This window comes from Macrobrachium nipponense, chromosome 1 (assembly GCF_015104395.2).
Source record: "Macrobrachium nipponense isolate FS-2020 chromosome 1, ASM1510439v2, whole genome shotgun sequence".
In the NCBI taxonomy this organism is placed as follows: Eukaryota; Metazoa; Arthropoda; class Malacostraca; order Decapoda; family Palaemonidae; genus Macrobrachium; species Macrobrachium nipponense.
In genome coordinates, this window is record NC_087200.1 from 118518904 (window position 1) to 118540475 (window position 21572).

A 21572-nucleotide genomic window follows, 5' to 3' on the forward strand; every position below is an offset into this window, starting at 1 on the left:
CCATTAGAAAGTGGAGGGAGACCTGAGCGATAGAGCACCCCAGGACACAACTACTGACAATGAACAAATCAAGACTATTGGCCTAAGACAGGAATCACACCCTTGATCACAAGCCATGGCATAGGACATGTCCTACGGAGCAGCAGAACTGCCCAAGCTGCCGGCCAGACAGCTAGCAAGAGAATGAGATCTACTGGCCAATAAAATTTCAGCACCCAATGTATATCGATTTATAATCCAATCCTAATGATGCCACCAAGAGAAGTGGAGAAATGGTCTGTCAACTAGAAAGAAGCTTGCCAGAAGAGAAAAAGAAGTACTGTAGACAGATTTAAGGCTTGATAAGAAAATATTATCTGTAAACACTCACTGACTTCAATAGAAATTGAATAAGAGGGAAAATATTTCCTTATATATATATATATATATATATATATATATATATATATATATATATATATATATATATATATATTTATATATATATGAAGGGAAGGTTAATAATAATAACTACAGAATATTGTAGCACTAAGAATAAATACAAAGATGATATTATGCAGCACAAAGATAGGCACTTAAAATATATTATTAACAAGCAAAACAGTGAGCTTTAACAAAAAGAAAGGGAGGATACAAGGATCAGGGTGTGGTTCAACTCCTTCAGTGAGCTCACCTTGACCATTTTACACATTGCAATCATCAGCCACTAGGTAGATGGTGATGAATGTCAAAGGATGGTGTTAGAGCAGGGACAATAATGGATACAAGATGAAAAAATAGATACAGGCAAGTGACCCTCCATTATTTTGTAACCAAGAGATTCTAACGGATGTCCTGTGATTCCCTGGAGAAGGGAGGATGATGTTTGTGTTCCTCTGTATACTGTATTAATCACAGTCATTGTTGATTTATACTCACAGCATATGTTTGCAATATATGGAACCAGTCTTCTCTGTACTTTCTAATGATTCTTTAAGGAGGCCCCCAACAGATAGATGATGTCAACATGGGATCCCCCTTTGGCATCCTGTTTGCCAATACTGTATGTATAAACATTGCAGGTATCAAGGAAAGAACTTTCAATCCCCATCCATAATCGAAGACATAACCCAGTATATAGACAATATCTTCACTGCCATTGATACTGATGAAGAAGCCACCTACTTACAGTGTACCTTGAAGAGTGAACTCTGGTGAAGAGGAACTCTGGCCTAGATTTAGCTGATGAATGTGGTGTGGGAAGCAGACATCCTTCTTGGATGTAAATATGGAAAAGAAAGGAGACAGGTACAATACTGTTGTGTACCAGAAAGCAACTACTAATGTGGGTCAGTGCCTAATGACCATGGGGAGGGACCTGACACTTACAAATGTTCTGTAGTAGCCACATACATGAGACGTGTAATTACACACTTAAAAATGGAAAGCTCCAAATACAGAGCTTGAAAATGTTAGGCAGCTCCTCACTGACAACTGACTCTTTAGTTTAGCAACCTAATACAGGGAGTTCAGCGTTTGGCTAATGACGATGTTAATCAGATTTTCAGTACCTCTAGGCAGTTTTACCGGTTAACAGTGCCATTAAACGGATCATAGACACTTTTGGTGTTGTAAATGCCTTTTATTTGGTTAACAGCAATTTTCGGTTACTGATACTCAGCTGATAAATGAAACCCCACTGTTAATGTGGGACTGCCTGTGGAAGGTTGCATACAAAAAATTTGGATGTGTATGCCAACACACCAGTGACGACGCCTACTTTGCCAAGAAACATTATATGTATTGTATTTCAATGCCACTAATCACAACTACTTAAAACATGAGGTCAAGGCCACGAAGAGAATAATTGAAGTGGTATGACACCTACGAATCCTGATGAGAGGATTTCCTTACATGTTTACAGCTGCCCAAACCTAGTGAGCACTTGTAATACAAAATATCACAGCCCAAATATAGATATGTGGGAATCCATCAACGTTGAATATACAAATTTCAATTTACTGAAGTGATATGTCATGGCCTTAGCAATTACTACATAGGTTGCACCACTACCACTATGTGTAGGTGACTGCAAGCTCACCACAACCAAGGGGCAATATTTCAACACTATTTAGAGAACCACAATTGTAAGCCAACACCAGAAGAACCATTAAAAAGTACAGATGTCGTGTATAGGGAAGCCTGGTTCCACAGATTGCAAATAGTAGATGTTGTGAGTACAAAGCAACAACAACCTGCTTTAAATATACAAAGGAACATGAATTTAATCCTCCCTTCTTCAAGGAACCACAGGACATCCCATTAGAAAGTGGAGGGAGACCTGAGCGATAGAGCACCCCAGGACACGACTACTGACAATGAAGCAAATCAAGACTATTGGCCAAAGAATCACACCCTTGATCACAAGCCATGGCATAGGACACATCCTACGGAGCAGCAGAACTGCCCAAGCTGCCGGCCAGACAGCTAGCAAGAGAATGAGATCTACTGGCCAATAAAATTTCAGCACCCAATGTATATCGATTTATAACCCAATCCTAATGATGCCACCAAGAGAAGTGGAGAAATGGTCTGTCAACTAGAAAGATAAAAAGTATGTCGTACATGGAAAGAATCTTAAATAATTTTTCCTCATTCCTGAGAAGCCTGCCAGAAGAGAAAAAGAAGTACTGTAGACAGATTTAAAGTCTTGATAAGAAAATAGTATCTGTAAGCAGTCACTGACTTTAATATAAATTGAATAAGAGGGAAAATATGTCCAAAAATACACACACACACCCATATATATATATATATTAAGGAAAGGTTAATGATAACAACTACAGAATATTGTAGCACTAAGAATAAATACAAAGATGATATTATGCAGCACAAGGATAGGCACTTAAAATATATTATTAACAAGCAAAACAGTGAGCTTTAACAAAAAGAAAGGGAGGATACAAGGATCAGGGTGTGGTTCAACTCCTTCAGTGAGCTCACCTTGACCATTTTACACATTGCAAGCATCAGCCACTAGGTAGATGGTGATGAATGTCAAAGGATGGTGTTAGAGCAGGGACAATAATGGATACAAGATGAAAAAATAGATACAGACAAGCGACCCTCCATTATCATGCATTATTTTATAACCAAGAGATAAAATTACAGTTACTACATGGTAATCTTATTGATAATTCCTTGGCAAAATCTGTAAAGATAAAAAATTAGATAATGATCAGATGAAGTTAATATGAAAAATAGATTCCTTAGGAACCAAATTTACACCATAGTTAGATTCCTACATTGCCACAATGCCCAGAGCATCGAGCCCTCCTACAATCTCAGTAAAGTAACTGAAGGTAAAGGTTATGTCTTGAATACATTATTAGTATTTACAAAATTATTATTCCTGCAAGAAAATATTAATCAAAATTTATAATGAATCTTAATTTTATATATAAATAAATTCTACTTAATGGATATAGCTTTTCTACAACCATTTCATGAAATTTTTTTTAAAGTCAGAATAGAAAGCCATTTTGGAACAATTAATAGGAAGCTTGTAGTTAATTATAAAGTTGTATAAAATTGTGAGTTTTAATATGCCAAAGGTCATATTTTTTGATAATTTGAAAACTTGAAAGTTCAATACTGTATGTAGATAAGATAATGATGCTAGGGAGAATTTGATGGCTTGCACATATCCTCTACACAACTCCTTGGAGAATAGCATGTGACAATGTCACTGGGCTTCTGTAGACATCAGAAATTTGAAAGACCAGACCTATTTGGATGAGAAATATGACTTTATTTGAGTGGAGATTTTGGGAAGATAAAGGACAGGAAAGACCTAATTAGTGAAATTTCACCGAGACTGCTTGCATCACGATGATAACTATGGTAGTGAAAGGTGTATTAGATAAAAATGCTAAAATTTGTATTTAAAAACTATAATTTTATCTTTTCATAGGTTTGTGTTTGAAATATTATTAGTTCTACTATTGCCAATTTCTCCATAAGAATGAACCTTAGTCGTATGTAAACACATAGGGGAAAATACATGTAGTATACATATAGGGGAAAGATATGAAAAATATCATGCCACTTTGGAAATACTATAATGAGAGTTGTAAAATATTGCTTCAAGACACCCTTTATTTGATACAGAAAGTTGTCATACTTGTGCTTGTCAGTAAATTGGTTTGCTTATACACTATCAGAGTCATAAGCTTTGTCTCATATTAACTTGATTAGTGCTGGTGTTTTTCATTTTCTATTCATTGTTGTCCTTTTGTTTATTTTATTTTTTATTTTTTTGCCAGGACTAGAAAAAATAAAGGTAATTGGCAGTGTGGTAGGCTTCTCTGTTTCGGTGCCAGGAAAGAAGGAACCAGTCACCCATTCCTTTAAGGTCGCTTTTCATTGATGTAATCATGGTTATATCTTCAATTTCCAAGATGGCTGTAATTGGATTTTTAAATCCTTTTTCTTTGGATGATGATGTGTTTGCTACTCTTCCCTTGTTAGTTAATGGTAGAAAGCTGTTAATTGGTAATTAACTCATAAGAAAAGTTGAACTTCATTTCCATTCCAGATACATATCTTTAATCCTTGGCCTTTTCTCACAAAAATTTTGTGTTTTATTGGTATTAAAAAGTTTAGACAATCAAGGTGGAGATGATCCAGATGGCTTTAGCTATTTTTGAAGAGATGGGTCCCTTCTTCCATAACCTTTTTAGCCATATACATTTTTCTGTTGATTTTAACAGGATTTTTCATGAGTGGAATTTAATGCAATGAATATATACTTTGTTGAAAAGAATGGTACTCTTATACTATGCCATTACCCTTACGAGCCGGGCCAGTTTATCATGAAACATAATGACTCTAGTCTGTTGACAATTGCTCTTAGGTTTTTCAAGCACACTTTTCTTGTGAGCCCCTAGAACGACCTGTCATCTAGGTGGGCTATTAGTTGTAGTTCTGATTTCTCGAAGAACTACTATTACTAACTTTGTCAAATCTAAGGGTATGACTTTAAAACTGTACATATCTTTCCCTATCCGGAGCCTTAGGAAGTGCGGAAGGGAATGGCGATAGGGACGTGCTAGTGTGCATCTTTCAGGTCTATAGTTGTCCAAGTCCCTTATAGAACAATTGAACACACTAGGGCAATGGCATTGATATGGAAAATTTGGCAAACAACGTGCTTGTTCAATGTTGATAGGTCTATGATCACTCCACTCTTTGTTTAGAGGAACCCTTTTTGGGACACTTAGACGTGCTTTGCTGGGGGAGGGGGTGAGACTGTTTCCACCCCAGCCTGTTTAAGATAAATGCTGTGTCCCCAAAGGGAATACTTCAATTGCCTGTGGTGTCATTAAAGTCGACCCCCTACCATGCCATTCCTCTAGGTATTTGCCTCTTCCTTTGAGAGGCATTCTGTTTGTTGCTTTCCTTTTTTCTTAAAGAGGGTCTTTAGACCTTGTGAAAAAGATTTTCTTGCTGTTGTTGGCCTTTTGTGAGGCATCATCCCTTCTGAACACCTACCTGTTCTTTGGGGAAACAAACTTTTCGGGTGACTGAAGGCTCACCTTTTTAAGCAAGCCTTTTTGGGTTGGGTAAGGGGAACGTTTGGTTTTTTGTTTTCTAAATTCCCCTTTTTCCCAAAAGAGAGTACTCTCGAACAACTCTGTTAGCAGGCTGAGTCATTAACTTTTTAACCACAACATACTCCTCAAACAGGTCCTTACAGAAAGGGTTTTCATGTAATAATGAAGTTTTTATGATTATAGGTTTAAGAGAGGCTGATATATTACTTATACTACTTTTAGACCATTTTTGGCAAATATCTTGTTTTTCCACTTGCCATTAACTGTTTCAGTGGGAAATTTGCAATATTATCAGTATCTACATTCAGTTAAGGGGGCTCATTTTAATATTTTTTCAGTTAGTATTGTTAATGATGATGATTAGAAGTTTAAGAGAGGCTGAAATATTACTTATACTACTTAAAAGTGCCATTTGCCACTGGCTTAATTTTCTTACTGTTATATAATGACAAGACGTGTTTTAGCAGGAATTATTCAGATATCCAAAACTGACATGAGAATTTTATGCGGATACTGAATTTTGCCCTTTTGCTGTGAAATAAATTTGTAGACCAACGTTCTCTGAGAGAGCTTGTAACTATGGAGTGAAGTATCAACAATAATTAATTTAGACTGGATGTTTATGATCTTGATTTCACATGGAAATTGTCATCTATGCTTACTGAAGCTTTTTGTCTGAAAGGTATATACTATATGTGGTTTCATGAGAAAAATCATACTTTTACTGAATTCAGTGGCTTATTTTCCTTTTCACTTTTAGGTTTTCAACAGTGATTAATTCATGCTATGATTTGCTCTTTCCAGTGGTTAGGAAATTTTAATTTAGCACTACATACTATGTTGATTATGGGGCCATATTTGGACAGACGATCTCTTAAATCAGAAAGTAGCTTATGTATTAAAGTTTTGTGTTCAAATAGCACTTCTGTGATAATTACTTGAAGCCATATTTGGACAGATATGTTTAAATCTGGAAGTAGTTTTATTGTAAGCTCTTAAGAAATTAATATTGAATTGATGTACCTTTATATAATTATATTGAGATGAATTTTCATGGAGCATTGATAACTCTATTTAAAGTGCAAGACTTCCTTTCAAGTTTTATATAGTATCTATAGTGGGTTACAATTAGTAGTAATTGGCTAAGTTTTTTGCAAATTGGTATTATTTCAACTTTGGAAATAGCTGATATTCTTTATATTTCATAATGACTATCATGGTACAAATAGATGCATTTTTATCATGGCTTCAAGTTACAGGTTTAGGGTCAAACTTTGAAGTAATAACGAGGATATACAGGATCATTGCTTATCATGCCAATGTATCTCAAACTATTCAGCAGACAGTTACACAATGTCACAAAAAGGTAAATGGTGAGTAAATCAGTGTCTTCTAATACTTCATCACCCAAGGCATTTATAGGGTACTCAACTGTGATAGTTCTTTAAGTAATCTGAAAGAGGGGAAATGCTTAGTTGACATATTCCATTTTATCTTTGAACCTTTAGAATTTGGTTTATTAATAGAAATATGTGAAATATCAGTCATTGGCTACAGTTGTGTTGTCTGTGTAAGTCCAGTGAAGTTTTTGTGGAAAGGATAATGATGAAACAACTAAGATGGCTCCGGTAATTACTGTGTGTGTGATTGTGTAATATCTGCTGGAGTATGGATAGAGAGACCTAGTTATGAAAGAAATGTATTATGAAGTGACAAACTAAAATATAAAAAATGATTGCCTTTGCTCATTGATCAGGACACATGACATTATAATGACGAAGATTGCAATAATTGTGCAATTTTGCTTGTAGATGTATCTTTTTATAACTCATTTTGTTTCATCACAATCCCATCATCTATATGTATACCTAGTATTCATGTACTGAATATCTGATGTTCATTAGTCATTTCACTGTCTTGACAGAAGAAGGTGGTCTATTGCCTAGTCACTATTTAGACCCACAGGTGTATCAGTCTTCCAACTCAATTTGATAATATTGTTTCTTTTCTAGGTGTTTTCTTTTTGCTGATGATATTCATCTTCAGTCTTTGCTTGTCCCTTTTATAAGTACAGTGAATCAGAAATTGGTAAATATAGAGTGATATGATTATTTAGCAGTTACTGTTGTCTGTTTGTTCTGCGAGAATGGTCAACTTCACCAGAAATATCTCTTGAGCTTTTTGGATAATTTCTGGATTTCTTTCTAATATCAGTAATGTGGTTTGCTAATTTAATTAGGTATTTAATGGGTTTATACTTTTCTGCTTAATGTTGCTCCTTTGTATTACATATATACATGTGTTAAAGTCTTGGTGCAATACAACTGTGTACCAAAAGGCAACGAATGTGGAAGGGTGCCTTAATGCTTGTAGGGAATGTCTTGAGTGTTACAAACGCTGCAGTAGCTACAGACATAAGTCATGCAGTTGTGCACTGTTCCTCAAGGAAAATACTCTTGAGGAGCTCAAACATGGTAGGCATATCCGGACATGTATTCCAGCATCCCTGCAACAGCAGCTACCTCACCAAGAAACATCATATTACTACGTATAGAGGTCAAGATCATGGAAAGGGATTGGTAGCAGCGCCACAACTACAAGTCTTAATGAGAGTGTCTTATTACAGCCAGCACTCATGTAGTGTGGAGTACCTCTGTCTCAGAAAAAACACTTACACAACACACACACAATGATGTGAAGTCGACCAACATATTTTATAAACGAACTTGTCAAGCCCTCAGCATTATGTAGATGCCCATGACTGTAAACCAACATTGGAAGAATTATTAGAAGGCACAGAGAATGTGCATTCAGAAGCTCTGTTTCACAGATTGCAAATAGCTGAAGCTGTAAGTATGATTAAACAGCTATCTATATTAAACATACAAAGGAATACAGACTTCATCCTCTCTTCGTCAAGGAAACTCCAAGACATCTGTGAAACACCCCTGAATACAACAAAAAGTACCAATAATGGAGCAAATCAAAATTATGTGCTAGAGAAGGAAATCATGCTGCTCATACCCTTTGTTGCACAATTTAGTCCAGAAGATGCCACAGATAGGCAAGGAAATGGTCTGTCGACTTTAAGAAGTAAACAGAAGCAATCATGAATAATCTTTATTTCTGAGAAGCATACCTGAAGAGAAAAAGAAGTATGGACTGATTCAAAGTCTGAATAAAAAGATTGTATTTGTAAATAATGCTATTGACTTGAATAAAAATTGATGTACCTTTCACTGCAAATAATGCTGTTGACTTAAATAGAAATTGATCTCTCTTTCACTTTCATCACTTACACAGTGGATTGTTACTACCACACCCACAGCACACATACCGGCTTCCAGTTGGGGTATCCAGTTGCCTGTATGCTCTCCACCTGCCTTAGCTATTGACTGAACCTGTCCATTCATTTTCACCAGCTTCCCCATATGCAAATGCTCTTCTACTTCTGTGTCCATGACCATGTTCTCTTTCTGCCTGTCCACAGAATTTGATGGAATTTGGAGATAGCTTGCATGCTTTATTTATTGTAAAAATAGGTTTGAATATCAATGTAGTCTCGTCTTTAATATGTTGTCGATGAAGTGCTTGAAAATTTGCCATGCCCCTCTAGTTTTACAGCTTCTTTGAGGTGTCAGAGACTTCAAATACTATACCAATAAACTCTTTTTGGTATGTGACATACGTACTGTTTTGATGGCATTATGTCATGTGGATATATCATTTCCTCCCTATAATTATCAGTGCTCATCTTCTCGTGATTTACTGGCTTCTGTTGCTGTAGGGGTCGAGATTCATCCACATCTGGGAATCCTGAAAGATCATCATATTTTGCACAAGATTTGAGTGTGGTGTTCTGGCATGATAACATATCCATGGGATTTGACCTACCTTAAACAGTAACTGGGCACTTGGATAGGTATAAGATTGAGGAGGTAGCTCAACAACTTTCCTTTATATTGGAAACAGCAATAGAATAACACTAAGAGATAGGTATTTGATCTTCATAGCAAAGACCCAAATGATTACTAGCCCCTATGCCATGTAGAGGATTTTTTTTTTTTGCTAAGTGAGGCCTATCAGGCTCCACTTTTGGAGAACCAAGGACTTCTTGAGTGACTCCCCTTCACGGGTCAAAGCGACAGATCTTTAAGAATGCAATTAGATATTGTCTGAGACAAATATCACTGATAGGCTGTACATTTTTTTTAATAAGCCAAACATGTAAGGGTGCATTCTTATGAAATTAGTCTAATCCACATACAGCTTGTAAACCAACCATTGATTTGATTATTTTACCTGGCCTTGTCAGTCAACCTTCACCACTCACCAGTAGTTTCAGTGGCTGTGATGCTTTACATTTGAAAAAAAACTTGGGATTCATTATCATTCTCATATCACAGTTCATGACACTGTCAAGAGATGTAGGTTTCTAGAGTTATTAGCAAGTGCCTCATCTTCATCATAGACAGTTTTGTTAGTCTCCGTTCATGGGGGGTTATATATGCAACAAGTTCTCATGATCATTTTAAGTTTTCAACCCTTCCAATTTGAAGAGATCCTTGCCAGTATAGCAAGCACCTACTATGGTTTTGACTGTACCTTGTGCAAAACATTGTTACTAAAGTCTTAAGTGCTGTCTTGTAAAGTCCCCAGGTAGTCATTTGAACCTTATTATAAACATTGAGAGATTCAGCATCTTAGCCTCCTACCTAAATAGTGATTAAGGCATAAATGTGATTAATGGGGTTGTAATGAAATAAACTTAATAAGAGTTTTTTCACACAAGTTCATCACTCAAATACTATAAGTACCCCCTTCATATCTCCTTTTTTCTAGGTGCTTCATGTACTTCTTACACAAAATGAGTTGGATTGATACATTATAGTTGGTTGGATTGATAAATGTTAGTGGCCCCAAATAGTACTGTTCTTCTTGTGTCTGATAGACTCAATGTGAACTGGGGAAGTTCAGGACATGAATATTAGACATGTATGAAAAATGGGTTTGTATGAACCTTTTTCAAAATAATTTTGCCAGTTTTGATTTTTTTCATATTGTGCAGAAAATATGGAGAATTGAATACATTTCAATGTTTTCCTTGGTGTTAATTTAAAAATGTATTCCTTAAATGACTAATTTCCTTTGGTCAGCTGAGAGACTTTTTTAGTGTCATTCTACAAAGTATTGAAGTAATTATGATGGCATGTAACATTTATGGAAAAATATCATGTGAAAGAAATGTAAGCACAGTATACATTTTTTGCTTCAGGTTATTGAAATGCTGACTTAATCTCTTAAGGAATTAGTGACAAATGTGAGCCATTTTTTTTTTTAGATCAAAAGGGCCTTATGTCTTCTGATTGTATTTTAAATTGTCACCAGTTAGAGTTGTGTTTTGCATGATTGGAAAAAAAACATAAGATTACCTGTTATGAAACCTTTTATGGGTATTGCAGCCATCAATACAGAAAAATAGAAGTGCACTGTAAAAGTGTTATTATCCTGCCCTCGAGTCTTGCTTCTTGATGTATTGATGTTACTTTATAACATTAAATGTAGAATGAAGACAGTAGTAGTTGTATTATAGGAGTTTTAGATACATATTGTTTTCTATCATGGGTTAACACTGAGCTGTTTGTTGTTTGCAATAGTAAAGAAAGAAGCAGCAAAGAAGTGCAGAAAAGGGGTCCAAGGCAATTGCATTTTGTAGATGTACCTAGTGCAAATAGCAGAATCTTAGGAGGAGGAAGTAACTGCACAACATCATGAGATCTAGAATGAAGATAGTGGAAATTGTATTGGAAGAATTTTAGAAACATTTTTTCAATCAAGGTTAACACTGAGTGGTTTTTGTTTGAAATAGTAGTGGAAGAAGCTCTGCAGAAGTACTAGTACACAGAGGGGTTCATGGGATTGCATTAGACAGAGTCTGAGGAGGTGGGTGCTGAAATGTTGAGATGGTTGGAAGAGTGGATTGAAATGGCGATGACTGAACATCAGCATAATCAAAACAAATCTTTGGTGATTGGAAAGTAAGCAGAGGAAAAGCACAATTAGGAAAGTGACTGTTGGGTTGTTTTTATAAAATTGTTAGGGAGAACTATAAGTGTAATAGAAGGTGTCATGCATTACAAAAGCAAATGAAAAAGGGTGAGCTGAGAATCCTGTTCTGATAGATGGGCATGTCTTAGAAGAGGTAGAGCCTTTTTATTATATGGAGATGCACTTAATTGTTGAGCAAGAGTTTGCATGGAAAGAGAGAGATAGGTAACTACACTGGTAAATAAAAACCCTTTCATTAGTAAACTGATTAAAGACTTAGGATGGGTACATAATGCTTGTATTGTTGTATTCAATAGAAACTTGAGAGCAGACCAGGAAAATTGAGGAGAATCTGAAAAGTTGTGACCATTAGTAACTAACAGGTTTTGGGTGGTGGACGGAGTGACTCATGGTGAGTAACAATAATACACACCATTGGTTTGGGGGAATTGGGCTGGAAAGAGGTACCATTACTCTTATAGTCCATAAATTCATTATTGGCAACTTTTAGACTGGCTAATATGAGAGACTCGGTGGCTCAGGGCTTAGTTGGGATCTTAACTTCAAGAGAGGATGTAGTGCCTCACTGTCTACATGACGTCTTTTTGTAAATTTGCTCATTAATATACCCAGATGTTGCTGTTGGGTTTAGTTCTTATCTTTTATGATAGTATGTCAGTTATGAATGTAATTTTGCGAAGAAAAGCACAAAGAAATATTAGAAAAAACACATATAAATCCAAAAAAGTGATTGCATTTTCATTCTTGGTAAATTTACGAAAATATTTTGCAACAATCATGCTCAAAATTTGTTATTAATTTTATATCTTATCTGTTTTGATATTGTATGAGCTATAATTATAATTTTACAAAATAAATTAAATTCTTTTATTAGAAAAATCATGTATAACTTCATAAAATTTATATTTGTCTTTTAAAAGAGGCCCCACAAGGGGTTGCAAATATTAAAATTTTTTTATAATTTTTTCTTACACCATGTACATTTGCACATCTTCCTCTTTCCACTGAGGTGCTTTTTTCTTAAATTGGCCAATCTCAAATTTTTGCCGGTCTTGGCTGCTGCATATTGACTTATTACTCTGTCATGGTGTGAGTACAAAAGGAAGATCCTGTTACAAATTACGAATTAGTGGAGAGATGTTGTAACAGGATGCTGGAAATGAGACTTTAGATCTCAAAAGATTGATATGGTTCAGACTTGTGGTGAGGAAGGATAAGAAAAGGTGACATATAAACTTTATGATGATATTACTCCAGTTCTGAATGGCTAATTGTTCACAAGAATATAGATATTAGCCCTTAGGAGCTGGGGTAAAAAATCAGTATGCAGCACCTCTGGCAGGGAAACTTTGAGGTCGGCCAATTTCATACAATCAACTTACCTGTCAGATATATACATAGCTAAGACTCCGTCGTCCCCGACAGAAATTCAAATTTCGCGGCGCACGCTGCAGGTAGGTCAGGTGATCTACCGTCCTGCCCTGGGTGGCAGGATTAGGAACCATTCCCGTTTTCTATTCATATTTTCTCTGTCGCTTGGAATGTAAACAACGTTTGCAGTTCCTCCTGACTTGATTTTTGGATTTCATCGCCATCGATCTTCTGGGCTATCTTTTGCAGGGAAGTACTGGATCTTTGGTTCGGCATACGCATATTAATTTGTTTTAGTAACTTTGGCTTCGAAAATTTCGAAGAATTGTTTACGTGTAACTACCGAACTTTTCGGTAGACACTCACATAGTTTGCAAGAAGGGAAATTTTAATATTTATTCATAATAACGTGTAGTAAATGTTAGAATTGATTGAGCTAACTTCCTTCTTGAGGAAGTCAGGAATAGTATTAGTTACGCTTCCTTTAGAAGTTTTTATAGCTCTCGTACTAACGAGCAGTTAGAGCATTAACAATACTAGTAGTGTTGTATCCTCATCTTCTTACTTCACAGAATCTTCAATTTCATATTGCAATTTGAAGACAAAGGAATGTAGCTCAAAATACGAGCTATTGAAAGGTAAGAAGTGATTTTAGTGTTCCCAGTGCAGTGGAGGGTGCGTTCTGATCGGCTCTGTTTCGCTCCCAGGCCTAGACCTCTTCCAAGCTCACATACCCAGAGGAGAAGGAAAGTCGAAAGCCTTACGGAGGTTATGGAGAATCCCCACCGATCAGGCGTCCCCTCGGCAGGATCTGTAGAACGTCCCAGACTGCCAAGTTCGCCATTGGAAAGGCGTCCTAAAATAGTAGAGGGTGCGTCCGATCGGCTCTGTCTCGCTCTCAGGCCTAGACCTCTTCCAAGCTCACAAGCCCAGAGGAGAAGGAAAGTCGAAAGCCTTATGGAGGTTATGGAGAATCCCCACCGATCGGGCGTTCCCTCGGCAGGATCTGTAGAACGTCCCAGACTGCCAGGGATAGCCATTGGAAAGGCATCCTTAAAAAAGTGCGTCTCTTCTTCCGTTTCTTCATCTTACATCCGAAAAGACGAAGAATGTACATGTTTGGAGTTCGGACGATCGGCGCGTTCTCTGAAAACTAAGAGAACACTGAGCGAGAGGCTGAGAGCCAGCCTACAAGCTAGCGCGAGCCACGTTCCAACAGACTACCGCGAGCCGCGTTCCAGCAACTGAGCGCGAGCCGTGTTCCAGAACTTTTTTCTTGGCGCAAGGCGCCTTCAAAGAGAAAACAGACGGCTAGACTGAGGAGCCTTTTAGTAGAGTGGCAGTCAGAAGGATGCTTCCATTGAACGTTTACTGGCAAGAGGCTCGTAAAAGAAGACTAGAGGCGCTCGGAACTATCAGGGCGCACGGGACCTTCCACGCAAGCGGAACGTTCCAGGAGCGAGTCTCCTTTCTAGCGTGCGGAACATTCCAGGCGTGCGGAACTATCCAGATGCCAGGCACTAGGCGCAAGGATCCAGGCGCCAGGCGTCAGAATATTCCAAAATCTTCATTTGAGAGAGAGGTCAGTCGCGAGACTCCTCTTTGAGTTTTTTTAACTTGAGCAACTTTCCCCTGGCAAATGTGCAAGATGTCGCACAGGCGGCCGTTGTTTTTGTCAGAAGGATTCTGATACTAAGAGAAGCTCCTTTTCATTATTCAGAAGACTCTTATGTTAGGCAGTTCCTCTCAATGCGGACACTCTCCTTCATCCATGCTCTTCCCAAGTTTTGAGGAGGCAAGAGCTTTGGGAGTTTTTCTTAATAAGAATCTCATCGACGTTTGGGTATGATAGCGGATAGGAAATATCTACTTCCTTCCGTAAACCCTAGTGATGAACAGGAATTCTGTCTCTTCCGCGATTTATGAGGAAATCACGAAAATTTAAAGAGTTCCTGGATTAACTTCCTTCCTTAAGGGATATATATATACTCTTTCTATCGTTCTATTAACGAAAAGAACGAAGATAGTAGAAGGTAGTAGAGTTTCTGCTGTATGAGAATACGATACGGTCAAATCATAAAAACATAACGTAGTTATTTCTTTGCTGTGCAACTCAATTACCAGTATCCTTCTACGACTTTCCTAGGAAGGACTACGCTTAAAGGGATTGTTAAGACAACACCTACTTAGCTTCTAGATTTATCAGTCTTGTTTCGCTTAAATATGCTTTAATAAGAACTTCCTGAAGTTCGATAATAATTTTATAAGATTCCTTTATTAAATGGAGTAGCTGGCAACTCTGGAAGAGTAAGGCCAGACGGCAAACGGAGACTGCTTTCGCTGAGAGCCTGAGACCAACGCAGTACCATGTAGGTGTCAGTCATGAGCGGTTTTGGGTTTATCTCTCTCTCCTGCGGGATGGAATAACTATCCGTATCTCTCCCCTACAATCGCGGTCTTAACCTCGGATTGAGGGGATATTTAAGCTAACATAAAATATTGTATGCCTTTTGCTAAGAAGCTTTCAATAAGAGAGATAGTACAACCTTTCAATGCTGTTTACCGTAGGTAACATTATTAAAGGATTCTATTGCAGCAGAACATTATATTATATAATACTCTCAGGTTTACGAAAGCATAGCTTATTAGAGTACCTGCTCAGAAGAAGATGGATGAGTCGGATGGGAAACATTCTCTTTGTGGCAGAACTTGTTTCCCCTGAATGGACTATACTACGTATATAAAGTTTTTTCCTACTAAGAACGGAATTAACATGTGAAAGGATGTCGGGTACCATAAAGGCACAGGTGTTCTGGCACATAACCTAAAAAGAATTAGAAGGAAGCGCCAGCCTGGCGCAAGTTGCGCCAACCTGGCGCAATGCGCCAGAAGCACCAGCCTGGCGCAAATTGCACCAGAAGCGCCAGCCTGGCGCAGTGAGCCAAGAGCACCATCCAAGATTTTCTCGTTTTAGCGAGTTATTAACCTAAGAGTCCAGTAGCCTCTCGGACACCAGGCTCGGTAACGGCAAGATTCGTTCCTGATTTCGTTACCCATTTAATCACTTAGGCCAATTCCACGACTCTCATATCGCAAAGAGCATTGAGAATCTCTTTTTTTCGCTCCTGTTCGCGTTAACAAAGAGAACCTTCTCAATCGACGATAATAACTGTTAACATGTTTAACATTTATCGGAAAGAGTTGTGAGAACCTGCGGAAAGTCTTCTTCATAGATCTCTTAGTAAGGTAGAAGACGAACAGGCTTCCTATAGTCTGCTTCCTTTTCCTCGAACCAAGAGAGGTAGCAATATACGCCTTCTTTATTTTATTTTTAGAAAGGGGAATAAACTTTAGTCTTTTTTCCCCTAAATATAAATTATTTGCAGAATTTAAGATAAAGGGCGTCAAAGAAAGAGAAGATAATACTTTATGCCTCATTTTGGCCTTAGAGAGGTTGGATTCACAGAGGTCACGTTCTTCTCACAGCATGTTTTGGAAATCTTTTCCAAGACAGTCTGAATATTCTATCAGCATCTATTATAAATGGATCTTAACAACCTCTCCACTCTGAGTCTGTCTGCGTGCAGACTGACCAGAAGTGGACATGAATGAGAGGATTTTTCAAGGTAAATGACAATAGTCATAGACAAGATATAGAATTGCTGCAGATCGTGCTAGAGGGAATGAGGAAGCTGTCCTCTTCCGATACTTCTGTGAACCACATAGCGGTTTTTTCTTCCCTTTCAGGGGGAAGAATCACCTTTGTATATATCTGCTATCAAAGAACGCAGTAAAAGGCTATACTCTATCTCTATAAAGGGATTGGAGATAGCAGAGGATTAAGATCTTCGGGATCTTATACGATACCTCAATATGACAAGAGAAGGATATCATGTACTTCTAATGGGATTTTTTTTGTGGCCACAGATTCTATGTTCCGACAAGATGGAACTGCTCCTCATCAAACTTCTTTGAGAAATTTTTATGAGGGAATTCTTTGTTTCTCTTGGTCCCAAACGATCAAGAAGACAAGTGAATTTTTTAAGCATTGGAATCTCGCATCAGATTCTATGGAGATTAGGCAATGGGTTCTTGCCAGCATAGTATGTCTGGCAAAAGAACTAAAACCCCCTATTCCTGATTCAATGTTTTTAGATAGAGGTTTCGTTGTCCAGGCAGGGTACTTACGTTTTCATCTACAGTAGAATGGTTAAAACGTTTGCCTACAGAGTCTTTGGAATGCGATGACGGCTCGAAATGCTTCCCAGAAGGTGTTCAGAGGGATACAATAAAGAGCTAGAAATCAGGAGTACTCCCAATTTCAGCTCGGAGTCTCCTTCGACTTCCAAGCTTCTTCCCTTCCTTTGGACAAGGATAGGGAAGATTCTGCAACGAGAAGGCCCTTCAACAGGTAAGAAGAGATCTCGTGAGCAAGGGAAGTACTCAAGAAGGATCCTCCTCGGAGGAAGACTTATCTCTCAGACTGTTAGATATCCTATCGTATACTGGATGTAGCTGACTACAATCACCTCCCCTTGCCGGAGAGGCCAAAGCTCAAAGTGGAAGAATTTCTTCCACCCTTCTCCAGTCTTGTGATTTACTATTGTGGATGTTCAGGACTTTCGGACAATGTAGCGCCAACCAGGAGCCTTATGCTAAAACAGGCGTAAAAAAACGCCAGAGGCAGTCAGCCCCAAGAACACTGTCATTGTCTGATGAGGAGAAAGACCGGGCCTACAACCTGACACAGATGCGCTAGATGCGAACATATAGGACAGATAAGAGTGTCCGATGTGGACATTGCCAGACATCCTCGAGACTCTACCAAGCTCGAAGCTCCGGCAAGTGGGGAGGAGCCAACCAGGCGCGAGGCGCCAGGCAGGCGCGAGGTACCAGCCAGCCGCGAAGCTCCAGCCAGGCGCGAGGCGCCAGGCAGGCACAAAGCGCCAACCTGGCGCGAGACGCCAGTCAGGCGCGAGGAGCCAGCCAGGCGCAAGCCAGGCTCTAGGCGCGAATCTCCAGCTTAGGCGCGAGGCGTCGACCAGATGCGAGGCGCCAGTCAAGCGAAAGGTACCAGACAAGCGCTAGGCTCCAACCAAGAGCGAAGCACCAGCCAGGCGCGAGGTTCCTGCCAGGCTTCAGGCTTCAGACAGGAGAGATCCATTTCAAGAAAGCCCTGGTCTTCTTTGAAACATGGAGATCTCCTAAGCACTTCATAAGTGACTTGATTCCTTAAAACAGCTGAGAATTAAAAGCGCAGGAAGTGCGCGCTTTTGCAAATTCTTGTTCTTTACATAACAATATGTCATATAAGACATATTAGCTGTGTTGTACGGTAGAGGCAACTCTGTGTTGACTTCATTACACAAAGGATGTCAAGTTAACCTACGAGAGATCCTTCTCTTTTGGTTTATACGTTTCTGCGGATACGTTACTGGGATAAGGAGCCGACACTGATCCTTAACTTTGAGTTAAAGTTATTTAACTTAGTGAAATTATTGGGGTTTTTGAAAGGAGTGTGGGGATACTCTTTTCAATTTGAGCGCGAACCCTCGCGTTAGGATCAGGTGATCAGGATCGGTGTTGCGCTCCTTCATAAGGTGTATTGTCATAGAAGTGGTCCAATACCCATTGACAAAGTCCTTTCAGGCTCTGCCGAGTAAGCGGTTCATACCCCATCGGCAGACCCACAAGAACTCTTAGCCATAGATCACATATCTCGCTAAAGTCTTGAGGTGATGCAGACTACCGGGCAACAGCCACGAAGTCTACCACCTATCAGATAGGAACCAAGGTTTATTTATACCTACAACATATGTTGTTTACCTGTCTATTCCATGTTAGCTGTCTCTTACCCTCCACCAAAGGGTGTCAATCAGCTATGTATATATCTGACAGGTGAGTTGATTGTATGAAAATGATATTGTTATAATACAATAAAGTTTCATACATACTTACCTGGCAGATATATACATAGCTAAGACTCCGTCGTCCCCGACAGAAATTCAAATTTCGCGGCACACGCTGCAGGTAGGTCAGGTGATCTACCGTCCTGCCCTGGGTGGCAGGATTAGGAACCATTCCCGTTTTCTATTCATATTTTCTCTCTTCCACCTGTCTCCTGCGGGGAGGCTGGGTGGGCCATTAATCGTATATATCTGCCAGGTAAGTATGTATGAAACTTTATTGTATTATAACAATATCATTTTAAGAAAAAATACATCAATAGAAAGAGGAAGATATGCAAATGTACATGGTGTAAGAATTTTTTTTTTTTTTATAAGACAATCATAAATTTTACCAAGTTATACATGTTTTTTCCAAGAAATTATTTTGTTAGTTTGTAAAACAGGCAGTCCCTGGTTATCAGCAGTCTCAGTTAATGGCGATCCAGTTTTATGGCACTTGTCTAGTGCCATAAAATCAGCAATTTGTGGTGCCATAACACACAGAGTTTCGGTTCCTGGCACCTAATAGACTTGTGGTGTCATAACATACCTAACAAGGCGGCCATTACCTGGATATCAATGCTATAAGCGCCATAAATATAGCTGTGTTTTTGGTTAATGACAGTTTTTGCTTATTGATACCCTGCAGATAAGGACTAAAATCAGTAACAAAATCTTAGCATATTTGTTGTAGAATATTTAATTGACTTTACTTTCACTTTTATTGCAAAATTACAATACTTTCACTTTTATTGCAAAATTACAATTATACATAACTGATATACCATCATAAAAGATAAGAACTAAAACCAACAGCAACCCCTGGTTATATTTATGAGCAAATATATAACAAGACATCATGTGAGAGAGAGAGAGAGAGAGAGAGGCAGTACATCTCTCTTTGAAGTCAAGTACGCAACTAATTCCTGTCATGAGGCGCCCACTTTATCTGAACCAGTCTAAAAGTTGCATTAGTGAATTTATGGGCTATAGAAGTATTGGCACCTCTTTCCTGCCTGATTCCCCCAAATTGATGGGGCATAATATTGTTACTCACCATGATTAAATCTGGCAACCACCCAAAACCTGTTATGTATTACTACTCGTGAGTATATCCGTTCATCAAGGGTTAAGAAAATGAGAAAATATTGAAAACTTAAGAAAAGCAATGGTTATATAGGAATTATTTAAAAATTTACAGATGATCCTGGATAGAATAAGAATATAATATTTTTATTTGATAGTGGATGATAGATGTTAAATGATAATTTTCTGATAGTGAATGAGAGATACTGTATAGTGTTAGACATTTATTTTCCTGAAGTTCATATGTAGTGTAGATTTAGGGGATTTTTGACATTTTTAAGTTGTTGAACACTATTTAAACTTGGGAGACTTTCCCAGTTATTATGAAACGAGATACTTGAAAGCAAGACTGAATACCAGAGCAGTTTAGGGTCCTCATTATGCGTATCATTAGTTTACTGAAAAATTTGCCTAAATAAATACAATAAGACTTTCTTTGTGAAGGATTTCTGCTTTTAGGTATTTGCATCAAGTGAATTCATTTTAAAAGCATAAAATTTGAATTGAGCATGAAAATTTCAAATAGTACATTATAGTACACTGTTATATGTCACGTGATTAAAACGTGTAATGTAATCTAAAAATCAGCGATTGATTTGTTTTTGTTCGTTTTCCATGTTAATAACAATGCACTCTTCGATTTTACTGAGATCAAAACTGCAAAAATTTAAGGACTGAACATTCATATGAAAATTTATTTAGTTTTCTAAATGAAAATTATAATGTCATGTATCCTTTGGATGTGATGTGTGCTGTTTGGTTCACAAGTACAATACTGTTGAAAATGTTATTTGTTTGAAAATGAAACAGTATAGGTATGAACTGAGTAAAGTGTTGTTAATTAGGACAGTAGTTCATAATGCAGTGCAGTGTTCTGTATGATGTGAAATGTGTTTTTCTCGAGATATTTGCCAAATTTTTTGTTTTATAAATATCAGTAATTAATTTGTTTTTAATTAAGAATAAGTTTTTTACTTGGTAAATACTTCATTGCAATAATGCCATATCACATCATGAATGTAATGATTAAGTAGCTTAAGTAGTTTGTTATGAATTGAGTTCCAAGTTACTGTAATTGTGGTTTGTATGCTCAGTCTGATGATTTGATGTTTTCTAATTATAGTCATCATGTGAATCGTGGAAGAGGCGGTGGCCAGTATAGTAATGTGCCACCACCCAGTGGAATGTCAGGTAGCAGAGGTGGACGAGGTGGTGGAACTAGTCTTCTGGGAGCTCCACCAGGGAATTTCCAAATGATGAACCAATCGGCAAACTATCAAGGGTAATATAAGTTTACATATTTTATTTTTATTATGTTTTCTGAATGTTTATAGTATTTACAGAACAATTTTTTTTTTCAATTACTGCTATCTTGCAAATAGACTGCTTATAGTAGTATAGAGGTCTTTAGTTCATTACAGTGCTAGGAAGTTATGACCATGCAGCCATAAAATACGAATGTTGCTATGATGGAAGGCAGTGTTTTTATGGTTATGCAGACCAT

General features: G+C 37.8%; 1 protein-coding gene across 1 annotated transcript in view; it reads left to right on the forward strand.

Moving 5' to 3' along the window:
- Positions 1–21572, forward strand: part of LOC135219580 (5'-3' exoribonuclease 2 homolog) — a gene marked incomplete in the record, with an annotated part of 341454 nt that overhangs the window by 288680 nt on the left and 31202 nt on the right. The window contains 1 exon segment of the mRNA XM_064256465.1: positions 21192–21350. Within this exon segment, the coding sequence (XP_064112535.1) occupies positions 21192–21350 (159 nt within the window).